Here is an 18,927-nt window from a genome sequence, read left to right on the forward strand (position 1 = left end):
TTTCTAGGCTAGCATGTGCGACCGCCCATCTGAATACAATGGCAATTCATTGTACTCAAACGGGTTGCCACAGGGCTATCGTGCCATGGTCGTGCACACTATTTCATGTGCACATCAGTTTCGAAAACGAATTACACTTCCAATTCAGTTTTGTATCTTGTACTCCCTAAGCTTGCAAAAACGTCTTATATCGTGGGACGGAGAAGTATCTTGCAAGACTTTAAATTCAAGTTTAACCCATTTTATGTACAACTCGAGAAACAAAAGGGGAATTCAATACTTAAATCAAATTGGGCCATGGATTTTCGGAAGTCCTATTATGATCACGAGAAATACTTAATTCAAATGCTCCCCGATGAAAAGTAAAATAAAATAAAATAGTAAAAAAATCAAAAAAATGATTTTTTTGGTAATCTTTGACAAATGTTTTGTATGCTTGTCAAATTTCAGCATGAAATGACATTCGTGGAAGGGTAGCAAAAAAATCAGCACTCTAAAATGTTTTTGAAACTAAGCATTTCTGGAACATCGGTTTTGTTCTTTGCCACGAATGGCAATTCGTGCTGAAATTTTGCAAAAGCATGCAAAACATTTGTCAAAGTTTAGCATAAAAAATTCAAAATTTGTTTACTATTTTTTTAATTTTACTGTTCATCAAGAAGTATTTTGAGCTCGCGAGCAAATACTCCACGTCCCAAGGATTTGTCTTAATATACATATTCATGTCAATATTAGATTTGTCTATATTTTTGCTTCTTAAACTTTTCTTCAAATTTGAATTGTACAGTATCACATGTTTGGAGTAATACAAAAATCACATGTTTTGAACAGCCCATGCGTGTGGGAGTACCATTGGATAAGAGTGCCGGTCGCGCGACGCATGTGGCACACGCGGCCGCCGCGAGCGTAGAGGGAGTAGCGCGAATTCGGAAACGCGACGCAACACGCAGCTGCCGATCAGTCGACTCGACTCGACTCGTCTCTGCCACCGCGCCATTAACTGCGCGCATTCAAGCCACCCCGCTGCGCTCCAACTAACCTCCCCAGCTCCACGCCTTAAATGCGCGCCTCCCCTCGTCCCGATCCCCTTTCCTTCAAGCAAGCAAGCAGAGGAGAGGGACCGGGACCGGGAGTGAGAGGAAGTTGAGCTATTTTCTTCGTCGACGCTGGTTTTTGGCCCCTGACTGCTGGTCGAGATGTCGAAGATGGCGGACGAGAAGGTGATTTCGGCGCCGGCGACCGGCGGAGGGGAGGACGGGCTGATCGCAGGGGACCTGTCAGCCGCGGAGGCGCGGGTCCGTCCGTTGGAGACGCTGCTGCGCGCCGCGCCTCTGGGGCTCTGCGTCGCCGCCATGGCCGTTATGCTCCGTGACACGCAGACCAACGAGTACGGCACCGTCTCCTACTCCGACCTCGGCGGATTCAAGTACGTTGCTCCCTCGCATCTTGACTCCTCCGTCCCTGGAGTTCATTAGCCCCGTAATTTCCCCTCTTTGCCGTGCTCCCTCACCAATTCATCTCCCTGTGGTTTTTTGGCACAAAATCGAAGGTACCTGGTTTATGCCAACGGGCTGTGCGCGGCCTACTCCCTGGTATCCGCGTTCTACACTGCCGTGCCGCGGCCGGCGACGCTGTCCCGCTCCTGGATTGTCTTCCTCCTAGACCAGGTTATTCACTGGTTCCTCTCCTCTGCCTTCACGAGTACTATTAATTAGAACAATATTTTGCAGCTTAGCTATGATAATTATGAGCCTTTTTATGTAGCACAGCTAAAATTCAGTCAATTTTCCGATTTTGTTACTACTCCATGCGTGTACAAAATCCATGAGTATACAGTTTGTAGAGCAGAGGATATAGTATATCAGTAGGTTTTATGACTAGAATTATTTTGTAAGACTTTTGATTTGTTCCGGCTAATAACCGCTTTAGAACAGAGGAGTCATCTACTAATTTTCATATAAAGATCCTACTCCGTATAAGATAGTTGGAGTGAGTGTTTATACAGCAGAGAAATTAGGCCATGGTAGAAACAGAAACGCTAGCCCCGGACATAATTTACCTGTCAGTGTTGGTATTGATTTGTCCACCCTCAAACGACTTCGACCACCAGATCCTAGCTTCCCTGTACTGTAGAACTTGCACAGTGACGGGAAACAGGTGGCCATTTATTCATGCTAATTAACCCGCAAGATGCGTGGATGGATGCAGGTGTTCACGTACCTGATCCTGGCGGCCGGCGCGGCGTCGGCAGAGCTGCTCTACCTGGCGTACAACGGCGACAAGGAGGTGACGTGGAGCGAGGCGTGCGGCGTGTTCGGCGGCTTCTGCAGGCAGGCCCGAACGTCGGTGGCCATCACCTTCGGCTCCGTCGTCTGCTACATCCTCCTCTCCCTCATCTCGTCCTACCGCCTCTTCAGCGCCTACGACGCACCCATGCCCTCGCTCGGCAACAAGGGCGTCGAGATCGCTGCCTTCCCGCGCTGAGCCGAGAGGATCCCTGGCTGCTCTGGCTTGGCTACTCGATGACGGGTCAAAACTCAAAACACGTACGTACGTAGTAGTATCGCTGTGTGTGTAGGCGAACGAAATAATCTGTAAGGGCTCATAGTTAATTTCAAGCTACATATAGTGCATCTGCCTCTCTTCTTTTTACTTGATTCTATATACACTGTACTAGCTTTGAATCTTCTGCTGTGAGGCTGTGGTGGATTAATTGATGCGTTCCAAAAATGCGAACCTAGTTCCGTTGCAGGCACCCAGGTGATCTATGTAACTACGATGAGCTTCCTCATTTAAGGAGTTCAGTTGCTTGTAAGGTGCTTGAAGCAAAGCAAAATCAATACTCTTTCCGTTCACAAATATAAGATATAAGGTGTTCTAACTTTTTTAACCGTTTATTTGTTCACTCAACTCATTTTAGTTCATATATAGTCTATATCCAGAACATCTTATTTGTCAAAGGAGGGAGTATTTCACAAAATAAATACGGAACTGAGCGTATGAAATCTTTTGTAGAACCTGCATACGCCAGATGACAAGGCCTTGTCGAGGAGTTAAATGCACAAAACCATCACTTGAGTGAAATGCACAAAGCCATCACGTTATGTTTCATGATATTTTGCACCGAACCAAAAATTTTACAATGGCAAAAACACTGAGCCCTTGTCAGATCCCTCGCTGTCCGGCAATAGTGACGTCGTGCCGTTAACGGCTCTGTCTAAAGCGACTGCGACTGGCCTGACCAAACCCGAACGCTTCCTCACTCCCCTCCCTTCCTCTCCCTCTCCTCTCTCTCTCTCTCGCGGGGCATGACCGCGGTGGTGGCTGCGGATCCATCGGCGAGGGAATGGTGGGGACAAGGCGTGGCGGACATAGCTGGTCACCGTGGCTGGATGGCATGGCAGGGGGCACCCGCGGCGAGGAGAAAGATTGTTGCGGCCACATCATATTCATTTCAAAGTATTTCATGGTCGCCACTACCGGTGGCGCCAGATGTCGCCGACACCCGCTCGTGGTGGTCGAGCCCCTAGGTGAGCTGCCCGCCTCTCTCTATTAGCAAATTTCGTTGGTGGAATTCTAAGGTTTCAGATTTTGAAACTAGGGTTTGCTGGAATTCTAGCAAATTTCGTTGCTGGAACTAGTTATCTTGCTGTTGTTGTTTGTGACTAAATGTTCATGTCTTGTTTGACTGAATTTTAGGACTCTGAATTAACTAAATATTGATGTCATGTTTGACTGAATTTTAGGACTCTGAATTAACTCAAACCTGTGCTTTTTTTACTGAATTTTAGGGTTCTGAAATAGAGTTTCAGTTTGGACTACTCACCTAACTAGGTTCCTTCAAATGGTTAATTATTCTAGGATTAGTTTCTTTACTAATTGATAGATGTAGTTTGCATTTGAATTATCCTTATGCATTGAATGCAACTGATAATAAATGCCACTACTGAAATTTACAGGGTGTTGTGCAGTGGGTACATGAGTTAAATTTGGGTTTAGTGATGCAGTGGACAAGTTGACCACAGAAGGAGTGGGTCATTATACATGGTTTTAAGTGATTTTGGCTGATGTGAAGTGTTAGTTGGTGTGCTTAATTTAATGTTCAAAATTGTTTCAAAGTTGTGTTGATTAAAGGTTGCGAGTGTACCTAACTAGGAGAGGACTTGCAATATTCAGACTTACAATGTTCAGATTTTATTTAATCAAACTACACTACAAAATAGAAGAATTCTATGTTTCATAACATTTTATCTTTGCATTGACACTTAGAGCACACCTATAGTTCCATAGTAAGCTAACTGAAGAAAGTCTAGACCTGTTCTTTGCATTGAAACCTAAGCACCAAAGTTTGAGACTTAGATAATATGAGCGCCAAAGTTTGACATTTACAATGGATAATATGAGCAATGCCATTCAGATAATATGAGCATAAACATTCAGATAATATGAGCACAAACATTCAGATAAATAGATAGATGTCATAGATAGATGAGTTCTCTAGATAGATAGATACCATAGCACCATTCAGATAGAAAGCACACATAGTTTTTTAGACACAAGCAAACTATTAAGTTCACAAACTAATTGTACCCATGTATTGGTTCAGATCTTGCTGCAGAAACTAACTAAGACCTAGGTGTTGCATCAAACTCACTTTTGTTGCAGCTTCAGCAGACGGAGTGACCGACGAACTGCCCCCATGATGCGGAGCTGCTGCTTCTTCCTCCTAGTGCTTGTGCCAATCACCACCTCCATCTGCTGTTGCTCCACCTGCTGCTCCATCTATTGCTGCTCCACTTGTTGCTCCATCTACGACGGCTCCATCTCCACCAGAGCGGCGGGCAGCACTGGCACCACTCAATCGAGCTCGTGGTCCATGTGGAGTTGGTCGCGGTTCTGGTACATGTACCGACGTGAACGCTGGAATGGATCCGGGGAATCCCTGGCCTGCTCCACCGCGCAGACCTAGTTCTCAATGAGTAAGCGGCGGAGGTCTGGCAGTCTTGACCTCTCCTCATGTGTGGCGCAGGCCCTCACCATGCGCACATGATTCTTCAGGATTGCAATGCTGTTGTACCAGGTGCTCACCCCGCGCGTGTAGTAGAGCTTTGTGTTCTCGTTGTCGAAGATCTCTGCAGAGCTTGGTCCCATGTCATTGGTGTACCTTACTACCAAGCTCTACGAAGCTCTGTAGAGATCTTCAACAACGAGAACACAAAAGCTCTACTACAAGCTCTAACATGACCGTCCTTTTTTCAGCGCTTGAGACGAAGCTATTGGGTCGGGCCGGCGCATTCGCTTATTTCTATTTACTAGGCTAGGCTGGTTCGCAAGCTGGGCCGGCGCGTTCGCTCTGCTCGTACGATTCTTCTAAAAAACCAAGCGACAGTTCGATCGATTGACTACACCCGTTTGGTTTCTCTAGAAAACCACAGTCTCCACACAAACACTACATTCATTCACCCTCCTCGCACAAATAACCACCACTCCACCAGCCTCTCCATCCAACTTCCCTCTTTCACAAAAACCAAAGAAAACCTCTATCGTGCCATGTTATTGATGTGTACCTTACTAATGCTCATAGTAGCGCCTGGGGATTTGATACTGGTACTGTTGCTCATATTTGCAACTCGAAACAGGGGCTACAGATTAAACGAGATTGGCTAAGGACGAGGTGACGATGCGCGTGGGAAATGGTTCCAAAGTCGACGTGATCGCCATCGGCATGCTACCTCTACATCTACCTTCGGGATTAGTTTTAGACCTAAATAATTGTTATTTGGTGCCAACGTTAAGCATGAACATTATATCTGGATCTTGTTTGATGTGAGACGATTATTCATTTAAATCAGAGAATAATGGTTGTTCTATTTATATGAGTAATATCTTTTGTGGTCAAGCACCCTTGATGAGTGGTCTATTTTTATTGAATCTCAATTGTAGTGAAACACATATTCATAATATTGAAGCCAAAAGATACAAGTTTAATAATAATAGTGCAACTTATTTGTGGCACCGCCGTTTAGGTCATATTGGTGTAAAGAATATGAAGAAACTCCATGCTGATGGGCTTTTGGAATCACTTGATGCTTGCGAACCATGCCTCATGGGCAAGATGACTAAGACTCTGTTCTCCGGAACAATGGAGCGAGCAACTAACTTGTTGGAAATAATACATACTGATGTATGTGGTCCGATGAGTGTTGAGGCTCGCGGCGGGTATCGTTATTTTCTGACATTCACAGATGATTTGAGCAGATATGGGTATATCTACTTAATGAAACATAAGTTTGAAACATTTGAAAAGTTCAAAGAATTTCAGAGTGAAGTAGAAAATCATCGTAACAAGAAAATAAAGTTTCTATGATCTGATCGTGGAGGAGAATATTTGAATTATGTATTTGGTCTTCATTTGAAACAATATGGAATAGTGTCACAACTCACGCCACCTGAAACACCACAATGTAATAGTGTGTCCGAATGTCTTAATCGTACTTTATTAGATAGGATGCGATCTATGATGTCTCTTACTGATTTACCGCTATCGTTTTGGGGTTATGCTTTAGAGACGGCTGCATTCATGTTAAATAGGGCACCATCTAAATCCGTTGAGACGACACCATTTGAACTGTGGTTTGGCAAGAAACCCAAGTTGGCATTTCTTAAAGTTTGGGGCTGCGATGCTTATGTGAAAAAGCTTCAACCTGATAAGATCGAACCTAAATCGGAGAAATGTGTCTTCATAGGACACCCAAAGGAGACTGTTGGGTACACCTTCTATCATAGATCCGAAGGCAAGATATTTGTTGCTAAGAATGGATCCTTTCTAGAGAAGGAGTTTCTCTCGAAAGAAGTGAGTGGGAGGAAAGTAGAACTTGATGAGGTAATTGTACCTTCTCCCGAATTGGAAAGTAGTTCATCACAGAAAACTGTTCCAGTGATTCCGACACCAATCAGTGAGGAAGCTAATGATGATAATCATGAAACTTCAGATCAAGTTACTACTGAACCTCGTAGGTCAATCAGAGTAAGATCCGCACCAGAGTGGTATGGTAATCCTGTTCTGGAAGTCATATTACTTGACCATGACGAACCTACGAACTATGAGGAAGCGATGATGAGCCCAGATTCCGCGAAATGGCTTGAGGCCATAAAATCTAAGATGGGATCCATGTATGAGAACAAAGTGTGGACTTTGGTTGACTTGCCCAATGATCGGCCAGCCATAGAGAATAAATGGATCTTCAAGAAGAAGACTGATGCTGACAGTAATGTTACTATCTACAAAGCTCGACTTGTTGTGAACGGTTTTCGACAAGTTCAAGGAGTTGACTATGATGAGACCTTCTCACCCGTAGCGATGCTTAGATCAGTCCGAATCATGTTAGCAATTGCCGCATTTTATGATTATGAAATTTTCCAAATGGATGTCAAAACTGCATTCCTTAATGGATATCTTAAAGAAGAGCTGTATATGATGCAACCAAAAGGTTTTGTCGATCCTAAAAGTGCTAACAAAGTGTGCAAGCTCCAGCGATCCATTTATGGACTGGTGCAAGCCTCTCGGAGTTGGAATATACGCTTTGATAGTGTGATCAAAGCATATGGTTTTATACAGACTTTTGGAGAAGCCTGTATTTACAAGAAAGTGAGTGGGAGCTCTGTAGCATTTCTGATATTATATGTGGATGGCATATTATTGATCAAAAATGATACTGAATTTCTGAATAGCATAAAAGGATATTTAAAGGAAAAAAAGGTCAATGAAAGACCTCGGTGAAGCTGCTTATATATTAGGCATCAAGATCTATAGAGATAGACTTAACTGGACTTTCACAAAGCACATACCTTGTTAAAGTTTTTGAAGAAGTTCAGAATGGATTAGTCAAAGAAAGGGTTCTTGCTTGTGTTACAAGGTGTGAAGTTGAGTCAGACTCAATGCCCGACCACTACAGAAGATAGAGAGAAAATGAAAGTCATTCCCTATGCCTCAGCCATAGGTTCTATCATGTATGCAATGCTGTGTACCAGACCTGATGTGTGCCTTGCTATTAGTTTAGCAGGGAGGTACCGAAGTAATCCAGGAGTGGATCAGTAGACAGCGGTCAAGAACATCCTGAAATACCTGAAAGGACTAAGGATATGTTTCTAGTTTATGGTGGTGACAAATATCTCGTCGTAAACGGTTACGTCGATGCAAGCTTTGACACTGATCCGGATGACTCTAAGTCACAAACCGGATAAATATTTATATCGAATGGTGGAGCTGTCACTTGGTGCAGTTCCAAGCAGAGCGTCGTGGTAGGATCTACGTGTGAAGTGGAGTACATAGCTGCTTCGGAACCAGCAAATGAAGGAGTCTGGATGAAGGAGTTCATATCCGATCTAGGTGTCATACCTAGTGCATCGGGTCCAATGAAAATCTTTTGTGACAATACTGGAGCAATTTCCTTAGCGAAGGAATCCAGATTTCACAAGAGAACCAAACACATCAAGAGACGCTTCAATTCCATCCGCGATCAAGTCAAGGAGGGAGACATAGAGATTTGCAAGATACATACGGATCTAAATGTTGTAGACCCATTGACTGAGCCTCTCTCACGAGCAAAACATGATCAGTACCAAGACTCCATGGATGTTAGAATCATCACTATGTAATCTAGATTATTAACTCTAGTGCAAGTGGGAGACTGAAGGAAATATGCCCTAGAGGCAATAATAAAGTTGTTATTTACATTTCCTTATATCATAATAAATGTTTATTATTCATGCTAGAATTGTATTAACCGGAAACTTAGTACATGTGTGAATATATAGACAAATAGAGTGCCCTAGTATGCCTCTACTAGACTAGCTCGTTAATCAAAGATGGTTAAGTTTCCTGACCATAGACATATGTTGTCATTTGATGAATGGGATCACATCATTAGAGAATGATGTGATGGACAAGACCCATCCGTTAGCTTAGCATTATGATCGTTTAGTTTTATTGCTATTGCTTTCTTCATGACTTATACATGTTCCTCTGACTATGAGATTATGCAACTCCCGAATATCGGAGGAATACCTTGTGTGCTATCAAACATCACAATGTAACTGGGTGATTATAAAGATGCTCTATAGGTGTCTCCAATGATGTTTGTTGAGTTGACATAGATCGAGATTAGGATTTGTCACTCCGTGTATCGGAGAGGTATCTCTGGGCCCTCTCAGTAATGCTCATCACTATAAGCCTTGCCAGCAATGTGACTAATGAGTTAGTTACGGGATGATGCATTACGGAACGATTAAAGAGACTTACTGGTGACGAGATTGAACTAGGTATAAAGATACCGACGTTTGAATCTCGGGCAAGTAACATACCAATGACAAAGGGAACAACGTATGTTGTTATGCGGTTTGACCGATAAAGATCTTGTAGAATATGTAGGAGCCAATATGAGCATCCAGGTTCCGCTATTGGTTATTGAACGGATATGTGTCTCGGTCATGTCTACATAGTTCTCGAACCCGTAGGGTCCGCACACTTAACGTTCGATGATGATTTGTATTATGATTTATGTATTTTGATGAACCGAAGTTTGTTCGGAGTCCTGGATGAGATCACGGACATGACGAGGAGTCTTGAAATGGACGAGACATAAAGATTGATATATTGGAAGGTTATGTTTGGACACCAGAATGGTTTCAGAAAGGTTCGGACATTTTTCGGAGTACCGGGAGGTTACCGGAACCCCCTGGGGGTTAATGGGCCTTCATGGGCCCTTGAGGAGAGAGGAGGCAGGCGACCAAGTGGAGGCGCACGCCCCCTAATCCCAAACTGAATTGTACTAGGGTTTGGGGGGTGGGGGCGACCCCCCTTTCCTTCTTCTCCTCGTTCTCTTTTCCCCCTTTCCCCTTCTTCGAAAAGGAAAGGAGGGGGTGGAATCCTACTTGGACCGGGAGTCCAAGTAGGACTCCCCCCTTGGTGCGCCCCTCCTTGGGCCGGCCACCTCTCCTCCCCCCTTTATATACGTGGGAGGGGGGCACCCCAAAGGCACACCAAGTCTTCTCTTAGCCGTGTGCGATGCCCCCTCCACAGTTACACACCTAGGTCATATCGTCGTAGTGCTTAGGTGAGCCGGTAACATCATCATCACCGTCGCCACACCGTCGTGCTGACGGAACTCTCCCTCGTCCTCAACCAAATCAAGAGCTCGAGGGACGCCATCGAGCTGAATGTGTGCTGAACGCGGAGGTGTCGTACGTTCGGTGCTTGGATCGGTTGGATCGTGATGATATTCGACTACATCAACCGCGTTAATAATCGCTTCCGCTTTCGGTCTACGAGGGTACATGGACACACTCTCCCCGCTCGTTGCTATGCTTCTCCTAGATAGATCTTGTGTGATCGTAGGAATCTTTTTTGAAATACTACGTGACCCAACAGATCAGGCATCGGGATCTGGTGAGGATGTGAGCGAGGTAGAGGCCATAATGAATTAACTTGGCCTAAGGGAGGAAGACCTAGATGATGTGGTCTTCATGCAGGGGGTGGTGCCGCCAACATAAACCTCTCAGTGGATGGCTTTAGCAAGAGTTCATATGATCAAACCCTTCACCCAGTTTTGGTCCTTCGAAAACACTTAAACTGCTTGCGACCTCGCTCAGGGCGTCAAGATCTGGCCTCTGGAGGATAATTTGTTCATCTTACAATATTCTTTTCATGGTGATTAGGAAATAGTGATGGTGGGATGCCCTTGGACCCTCCGAAGCAATGTAGTTTTGTTGGCTTCCTATGATGACTTCACTAAGCCTTCGTTGATCAAGCTTGTGCCATTGAAATTTGGATTCAGATCCATGATGTGTTAGATGGATGTGCCCCCCTTCTGAAATCGTTCATGGGGAAAGTGGGAGAATTATCTATGTAGAACCATCATCACATCACTTCAGGGGCTTATTCTTTAGAGTCTGCGTCAAGATCAATGTCAACAAACCACTCAAGAATGACGACTCTCTGGTGAGGGATACCAAATGCTAGATATTTCGTGTAAAATACGAAAGACTTACATATTGGTGCACCATTTTGCAGGAATCTTGGGCATGTTCATAAGGAGCATGGTGATGGTGTGTCCATCCATCATAGGGTTTGGTCTTGAGGAACCTCAGTGTCACCTCATTCATGTGTGTTGACCGAGGACAGGGTCCTGTTAGAAGACATGTGGGTGGATCATTCCGTGGAAGGGGTGCAATGCTAGGGTGCTGAAGTGGTCAAAATGTGAGAACACTGGTGCTAATATGGATGATGTTGATCTAAAAAGGAAGAGATGTTCAACCAAGGTTATTGGTCCAGCTCGGCACGGGACCCAAGCTATTGGGGCCAGAAACCAAACTCTTGCAGTTCCAACGCCTCTTCTGCCGCTAAGCCCTTCCCTAAAGAGTGATCCAAACACTCTAAGATAGTCGCAAACTCAGAGAATAAGAGAAGCAGGAATTTGGAGGAAAAACAAATGCACTAATGTGTGGTCGGCAGGATCTCTCAAGGAGTACAGCTGGATAGAATGAATATTCTGATGTGGAACAGTCATGGTGTGGGCCATCAAGCGACATTTCGAGAGCTTCGTGATTTCATGAGAAAGGTAGCCCCATCCATGCTAGGAATTGTTGAAACACAAATTAGTAAAGCATTGGCCAAACTTTTATCCCCTTCTCTGGGTTTGATAGTAGTTTTGCCGTTAGTAGCTCCGGTAGGAGCGGTATTCTTGGTTTGTATTGAAACAATTCAGTAAAGCTAGAAGTTTTGTGTTATTCTGAGTACCACATAGATGCAAAGATTGAGGATGTTGGATCTAAACCTTAGCACCTTACTCTTGTGTATGGTGATGCTCAAGTTCTAGAGAGGTATAATGTAACGCCCCGGACACACCCGCCGGTGGTCGTTACTCCTGGCAGGATCTAGACTGGCCCCATAGATCAATACTAGTCTTTTCTGCACACTTTGTCCTCACTCGTGCGCACCCGGGAGTAACTTCCCGGTCGGTCACCCATCCTGAAACTACTCCAAGCTGAGCACACTTAACTTTGGAGTTCTGTCAGAATGGGCTCCCGGAAAAGAAGGAATTCCTTATTGATATGAGTAGTCTATCATCCCTAATAAGCCAGGCTATCACATACACCCCCACTCAAAGGAACCGTCGTCCTCGTCGGGCCATAGGAACGTTCCCTCTTGGCACAAACGGCTGTGCTTCCAGTCCAGTACATGTGCCATGCCGGGTGCCACGACAGGTCACAAATGTCATGAACAACATGACCGCGCACCTGTCTGCAACCATCCGTGTAACCGCGAGGGTCGACTCTGATACCAACTTTTAACGCCCCGGACACACCCGCCGGTGGTCGTTACTCTTGGCGGGATCTAGACTGGCCCCACAGATCAATACTAGTCTTTTTTGCGCACTTTGTCCTCACTCGTGCGCACCCGGGAGTAACTTCCCGGTCGGTCACCCATCCTGAAACTACTCCAAGATGAGCGCACTTAACTTTGGAGTTCTGTCAGAATGGGCTCCCAGAAAAGAAGGAATTCCTTATTGATATGAGTAGTCTATCATCCCTAATAAGCCAGGCTATCACATATAAGAACTAGGACGGTAACAAAGGTCTCGCCTCAATTAGCAATCTTCCTTGTGTTGCCCTCAACGAGCCAATGAAGTTTACAATCATGGTGAGTATGAAGCAGCCGACAAAAATAGTTAGGTGCAAATGGATGACCTTTTAGAGAAACAGTGTATGATTATGCTTTCCAAGACCTTGGTTATAGATTAAAAAATTGCACTTTTGAAAACAAGGTGGTAAGCGATACATAAAATCGTATGCGGCTTGACATGGCCCTGATGACCCTAGACTAGAGTTGCGGAGCATGTTATTTTCTATGGAGTGATGACATGCTCTAGCCATTCTATCATCCAATTATGTCTTGATGAAGCTGACACCAGAATCTTCACCACCCCCACTTAACCATTTCAGTATGAAGCTATGTGGGGGTCACATCCCGAGCTAAGGAAGGTTGTAATCGGTGCATGGAAAGGTTGGAAAAAGCTATAGGCATAGGTGAGGCAGTTGGCCATTACCTAGATCCTAGGCAACGCTTAAGCACCCAAATCGTGGCTTAGGTGGTTTTGCTATTTTGAATGCTGAGGGCGATTTTGGGTATTATATGTGCATAGAATTAAGTTTAGTAACATGTAAATGAGTAAATTATCACCTACTTCCATCAAAATATGACCTGTTAGGCCTACCAGTGTAATATGGTACAATTTTTCACTGGAATGGACATTTCCTTGCTTGCACTGCCTAGACTACTATTTACACCCTAGGCAAGGCATTGTGCCATAACTTGCACCTAAGCGCCTCCTAGGGGTCGCCTTTTCGAACGAAGAGCCATGGCACCCAGTGTGACTCTATTGTCTTGATGTTAAAGGGAAGCTCCAAGCTCTCATGCGATCTTGGGCAGTGGGAAATAAATTCTTTCGAAAGTGTTAGAAAAAATATTATGGAACTTAAATCAGTATTGGAATGTCTCCAAAGCCTCCTCGACCAAGTTGGTCAAGATCATTTGGAGATAAAGATCAATGATAATTTGCTGGAGATGTATGATCACGAAGAAACCACGTGGAAGCAAAGATCCTAAGTTGAATGGCTAGTTGCAGGGGACTAGAACACACATTTCTTCCACCAAAGGACTAATATGAGAAGACATAGAAGCAAAATTAAGAGCGTTTTGAACTCCGATGGGGAGATAATTGATGATCTTACCCAGATGGATGTGGTGGCAACAAAATTTTAAGGTAGTCTCTTTACTTTTGAGGGATGTCAGGGATGGAAAGGGTTCTTGATATTGTCCCATGTATGAGTACCATTTTAATTTAACTGTGCAGACAATAAGAGTTCAAGAGTGCTTGATTCCAGGTGTTTCCTCTTAAAGCTCCTATCCTAGAAGGGTTCCGATAAAAAGGTCCAACACCATTGGGATGTATGCGGGGAGTATGTCACCAATGTCCTCAGATTATTTAGGGCACCAAGAGTGTGGTGATTATAAATAACACCATCTTGATGTTATTTCCCAAGGTATCCAATCCTTCTAGCCTCTCTCAATTCCATCTGCTAACTTGTGTAATGTGTGGTACAAGGTTTATTCCAAGGTTTTGGCGAATCGTATGAAGAAAAATCTTCCATAAATAACTTTATAAAAGAGTAACCGGTGTTTGCTCATGGGCGACTAATTATTGAAAATATCATACCTGCTTATGAATGCCTACATTTTATGAATAGGACGAGCCAATGAAGCATATGTTTTGTGCTCTGAAGTTGGAAATGACATCATATGACCGAGTTGAATGGTCCTAACTTCAGAAAATTATGAATAAATTTGCCTTGTCTCATCAGTGGAATAATGTGGTTATGAACATGGTGAGATCAGTTTCATTTATCACTCATGTTCAATGGGAAGAAGTTAGAAGAATTGAAATCATCAAGGGTATCCAACAAGGTAATGCTCTTTAACCTATCTCTTTTTACTAGCACTAGAGTGCCTTTGGTGTCTATTAAATATAGTGCTCAGTCATCGCAGCTTAGTAACTTCAAGTGGCTCTGTCGGCCCCTTCGATGAATTACTTACTTTCTGCTAATGAAAGTCTTCTATTTTTTAAAGCAAGCCAAGAAGGTGGAAGAAAAACCAAACTTCTTTGACAGTGCGGAAAACCATAAGTGCCCTCGGTAGGGTGGCAAGCATAGACGAAAGTACCATAAGGGAGTTCGCATGTGGGGTCTACCCAGGTTCGGGCCCTCATGGCTGAGGTAATACCCTGTGTCCTACTTTGTTTTTGATTGATATGGGAGCACCTCGTGTGAGGGGTTACAAGAGGATGACGATGATGACTAGCAAGAAGTTTCTCTAATGGAATAGATCTCTCGAGCTACCCCTAGCCTTGCCTTATAAAGGGGACGGGAGCTAGGGTTTACAAGGTCCTTAACCGACCTCCTCGTTAAGAGCTACTTGACTTACACGCCGATATATTGCTTCGCCTCCAGGGCAACCCCCTGGATTGCATGCTAGAGCAGAGCTGCCACCAGCCCCTTGGGCCTTGAGGCTAGACCAACATTAAGCTTCCCAGTGTGTGGGCTGATGTCTACTATGCAATCTATCTTCTTGTAGACTCGTGTTGGGCCTCCAAGCACAGATTTTTGTAGGGAAGTAGCAATTTTCCCTCAAGTGGATGACCTAAGGTTTATCAATCCGTGGGAGGCGTAGGATGAAGATGGTCTCTCTCAAATAGCCCTGCAACCAAATAACAAAGAGTCTCTTGTGTCCCCAACACACCCAATACAATGGAAAATTGTATAGGTGCACTAGTTCGGCAAAGAGATGGTGATACAAGTGTAATATGGATAGTATATATAGGTTTTTGTAATCTGAAAATATAAAAACAGCAACGTAGCAAGTAACAAAAGTGAACAAAATGGTATTGCAATGCCTGAAAACAAGGCCTAGGGTTCATACTTTGATAAGTGCAAAATCTCTCAACAATGGTAACATAATTCGATCATACAACAACCCCTCAACGTGCAACAAAGAATCACCCCAAAGTTTCTACCAGAGAACGTAGGACGAAATCATGCATCAACCACTATGCATATATTACCCCAATGTCACCTCGGGAATCCGTGAGTTGAGTGCCAAAACATACATCAACTGAACCAATATAATACCCCATTGTCACCACAGGTATCCATATGCAAGACATACATCAAGTGTCCTCAAATCCAGTATTCAATCCAACATAACAAAACCTCAAATAGCAAGACTCAATTCATCACAAGAAGGTAGAGTGGGAAGAACACCATAAGATCCAAATATATTAACGAAGCTCGTGGTACATCAAGATCATGCCAAATCAAGAACACAAGAGAGGGAGATCAAATACATAGCTACTAGTATGTACCCTCAGCCCTGAGGGTGAACTACTCCCTCCTCATCATGGTGGCCGCTGGGATGATGAAGATTGCCTCCGGTAATGATTTCCCCCCTCCGGTAGGGTGCCGAAACGGGGTCCCGATTGGTTTTTCGTGGCCACAGAAGCTTGTGGCGGTGGAACTTGGGGTTTGGGTATTTATAGGAATTTTTGGCGTCAGTCTCATGTCAAGAGGGTGCCCGGGGCCCACAAGCTCGGAAGGTGTGCCCTAGGAGGTGGGCGTGCCCCTAGGCTTGTGGCCTCCTCGGTCACCTCCTGGTCCAGCTTCGGTGCTTCGGGGGTCTCTTTTGGTCCATAAAAAATCACCTAAATTTTCAGCCCATTCCAAGAACTTCTATTTCTGCACAAAAAACGACACCACGGTAGTTCTGCTGAAAGCAGCGTCAGTCCGGGTTAGTTCTAATCAAATCATACCGAAACCATATAAAATTGTTGTAAACATGGCATGAATACTTCATAGATTATAGATACGTTGGAGACGTATCAGCATCCCCAAGCTTAATTCCTACTCGTCCTTGAGTAAGTAAATGGTAAAAGAAATAATTTATGAAGTGTGAATGCTAGCATAGTGCATAAATTTGATCGATGATAGTTCCAAACACTTTTTCTAACATCATTATATATCATAAACAATAGCTCGTCTCATAAAACTTCTGATGATCAAGTAACAAGCTATTCACATGTTAAAGCATAGACAATAAACTTTCTTGAAAACTAACAAACTATGTTCTCAGTCATCAAACAATTGCAATTCATCTTATTTTCAGGAAGGGTCTATGTAATAGCTTTGATTTAGCAAATTCCACATACTCAACTATCATATAGTCTTCCATGATTGCTGACACTGAAAGCATATTTTTAGAACAAATAACATCCATCCAACACAGAGAAAGATAGGGTCTTAATGTTTCGCCTCCCAACTTATTTATCATATAGATAATTGTGAACAATAATAATTCATGATCAAATATATTTGAATGGCCATATATGCTTGGATCTTTCCCCACCACATGATACTTGCCAACTAGAGAATAATTGAGGTTGAAATGAGAAGGAATACTACTGACTCTTGCATAAAAGTAAAAGATAGGCCCTTCGAAGAGATAAGCAGGGATTTGCAGAGGTGCCAGAGCTCGAAGTTTTTAAAACAGAGATGAATATAATTTTGAGAGGTATGCTTTATGATCAATGTAATTACCGAGAGTTCCCAATATCTTCCATGCTAGACACATTATAGGTGGTTCCCAAATAGAAAGGTAAAGTTTTTACTCCCCCTCCACCAACAAACATAAGCCATGGCTAGCCGAATCCTCGGGTGCCCTTCATACCAACAACAATTCGGGGGATTTGTGTTTCATTATTATATTTTGATTTTGACTTTGATCAAAGGACCGGGCATCCCAATTACCAGCCACTTTCTCGTGAATGACAAGCAAATAAACACTCATCATCAGAATAACCGACCTAGCATGGAAGATACTACTCGCCCCTATCACTCATGAGCGATTTGGGCATACAAAATATATTATTAATTGAATATTTAGAGTTTGGCACATGCAAATTTACTTGGAACGGCAGGTAAATAGCGCATATAGGTAGGTATGGTGGACTCATATGGAATAACTTTGGGTTTAAGGAAGTGGATGCACAACTAGTATTCCCGCTTAGTACAGGTGAAGGCTAGCAAAAGATCCTAAGCAAGCACCACATATTGGAGGATCCATAACAATATAACTTCTATACAAATATACCCGAACATAACTCATTACATTGCCTTCCTTGTCCAACTTCAACGAATTTTCTCAAGTTTAAAAATAATTAATGGTCCTCACAATCATAGAAGATGTCCAAGATAGTATATTTATATGTGAAATCTCTCTTCCTTCAATACTGTTTCCTGAATTGTTCAAGTGACCAATGTCGTGTTTTCTAACTTTCAATAAATTTTACCATCTATACTTCTTATATGTGAAATCATTACTACCCATGGAATAAGCATATGAAACATATATAATTTCAAATTTATGATATTCAATTCATTCAATCATTTACTCATAGGATATAATTGAAGCACGAGAGTAAATGATAAACTACTATAAAAAGATATAAGTGAAGATCAAATGAGTAGTCAAATAATTAAGTAGCTATGTGAAGACTCTCTCTCATAAAAAAATTAGATCTTAAGTATTTTATTCAAACAACAAGAAAAATAAATAAATTGACATTCCAAGGATAGTAAATATCATGTGAAGAAGCAAAAAACCTAGGCTCAACCAAAACTGACCGATCATTGTTGAAGAAGAAAAGTGGGATGCCAACCGGGGCATCCCCAAGCTTAGATGCTTGAGACTTCTTAAAATATTAACTAGGGATGCCTTGGGAATCCCCAAGATTGAGCGCTTGTGTCTCCTTAGTTCCTACCATATCACAGTTTCCCTAATTCTTAGAAACTTCATCCACACAAAACTCAGCAAAAACTCGTGAGATAAGTTAGTACAGATAATTGCAAAACCTTATCATTCTCTACTATAGAAAATCACTAAAAATATTATTTAACATTGCATACTAAATGCCTCTTCATATTTAATACTCCGAACCTCAAATAGAATCATTAAACAAGCAAACATATGCAAACAATGCAAACATAACAACAACCCGTCTAAACAGAATAGTCTGTAAAGAATGCAAGAAGATTTATACTTATATAACTCCAAAAATTCTGAAAAATTAACACATTATCGAAAATTTGCTATAGCTTACCTTCTAAAAATTTCAAGATTTTATCATGTTCTGACTATTCACAAATATTCAAGACATAACGACAAACTTTCTGTTTTCAAACAGCAACATATAGACTTGCAAAATAAGCATGGTAAAGACTATACTTGACATTTTTATTGAAATAAAAGATGGAAAACAT

At 42.8% G+C, this 18,927-nt stretch overlaps 1 protein-coding gene across 1 annotated transcript; it reads left to right on the forward strand.

The window, feature by feature from the left end:
• Positions 1-886: 886 nt before the first annotated feature.
• On the forward strand, positions 887-2,861 carry LOC123188928 (CASP-like protein 2A1). The gene is made up of 3 exons (XM_044601209.1): positions 887-1,426; positions 1,550-1,667; positions 2,209-2,861. Exons 1-3 carry the CDS (start codon positions 1,197-1,199, stop codon positions 2,482-2,484), a joined length of 624 nt encoding a protein of 207 aa, XP_044457144.1. The 5' UTR covers positions 887-1,196; the 3' UTR covers positions 2,485-2,861.
• Positions 2,862-18,927: the final 16,066 nt, after the last annotated feature.

This window comes from Triticum aestivum, chromosome 2A (assembly GCF_018294505.1).
Source record: "Triticum aestivum cultivar Chinese Spring chromosome 2A, IWGSC CS RefSeq v2.1, whole genome shotgun sequence".
Classification (NCBI taxonomy): Eukaryota; Viridiplantae; Streptophyta; class Magnoliopsida; order Poales; family Poaceae; genus Triticum; species Triticum aestivum.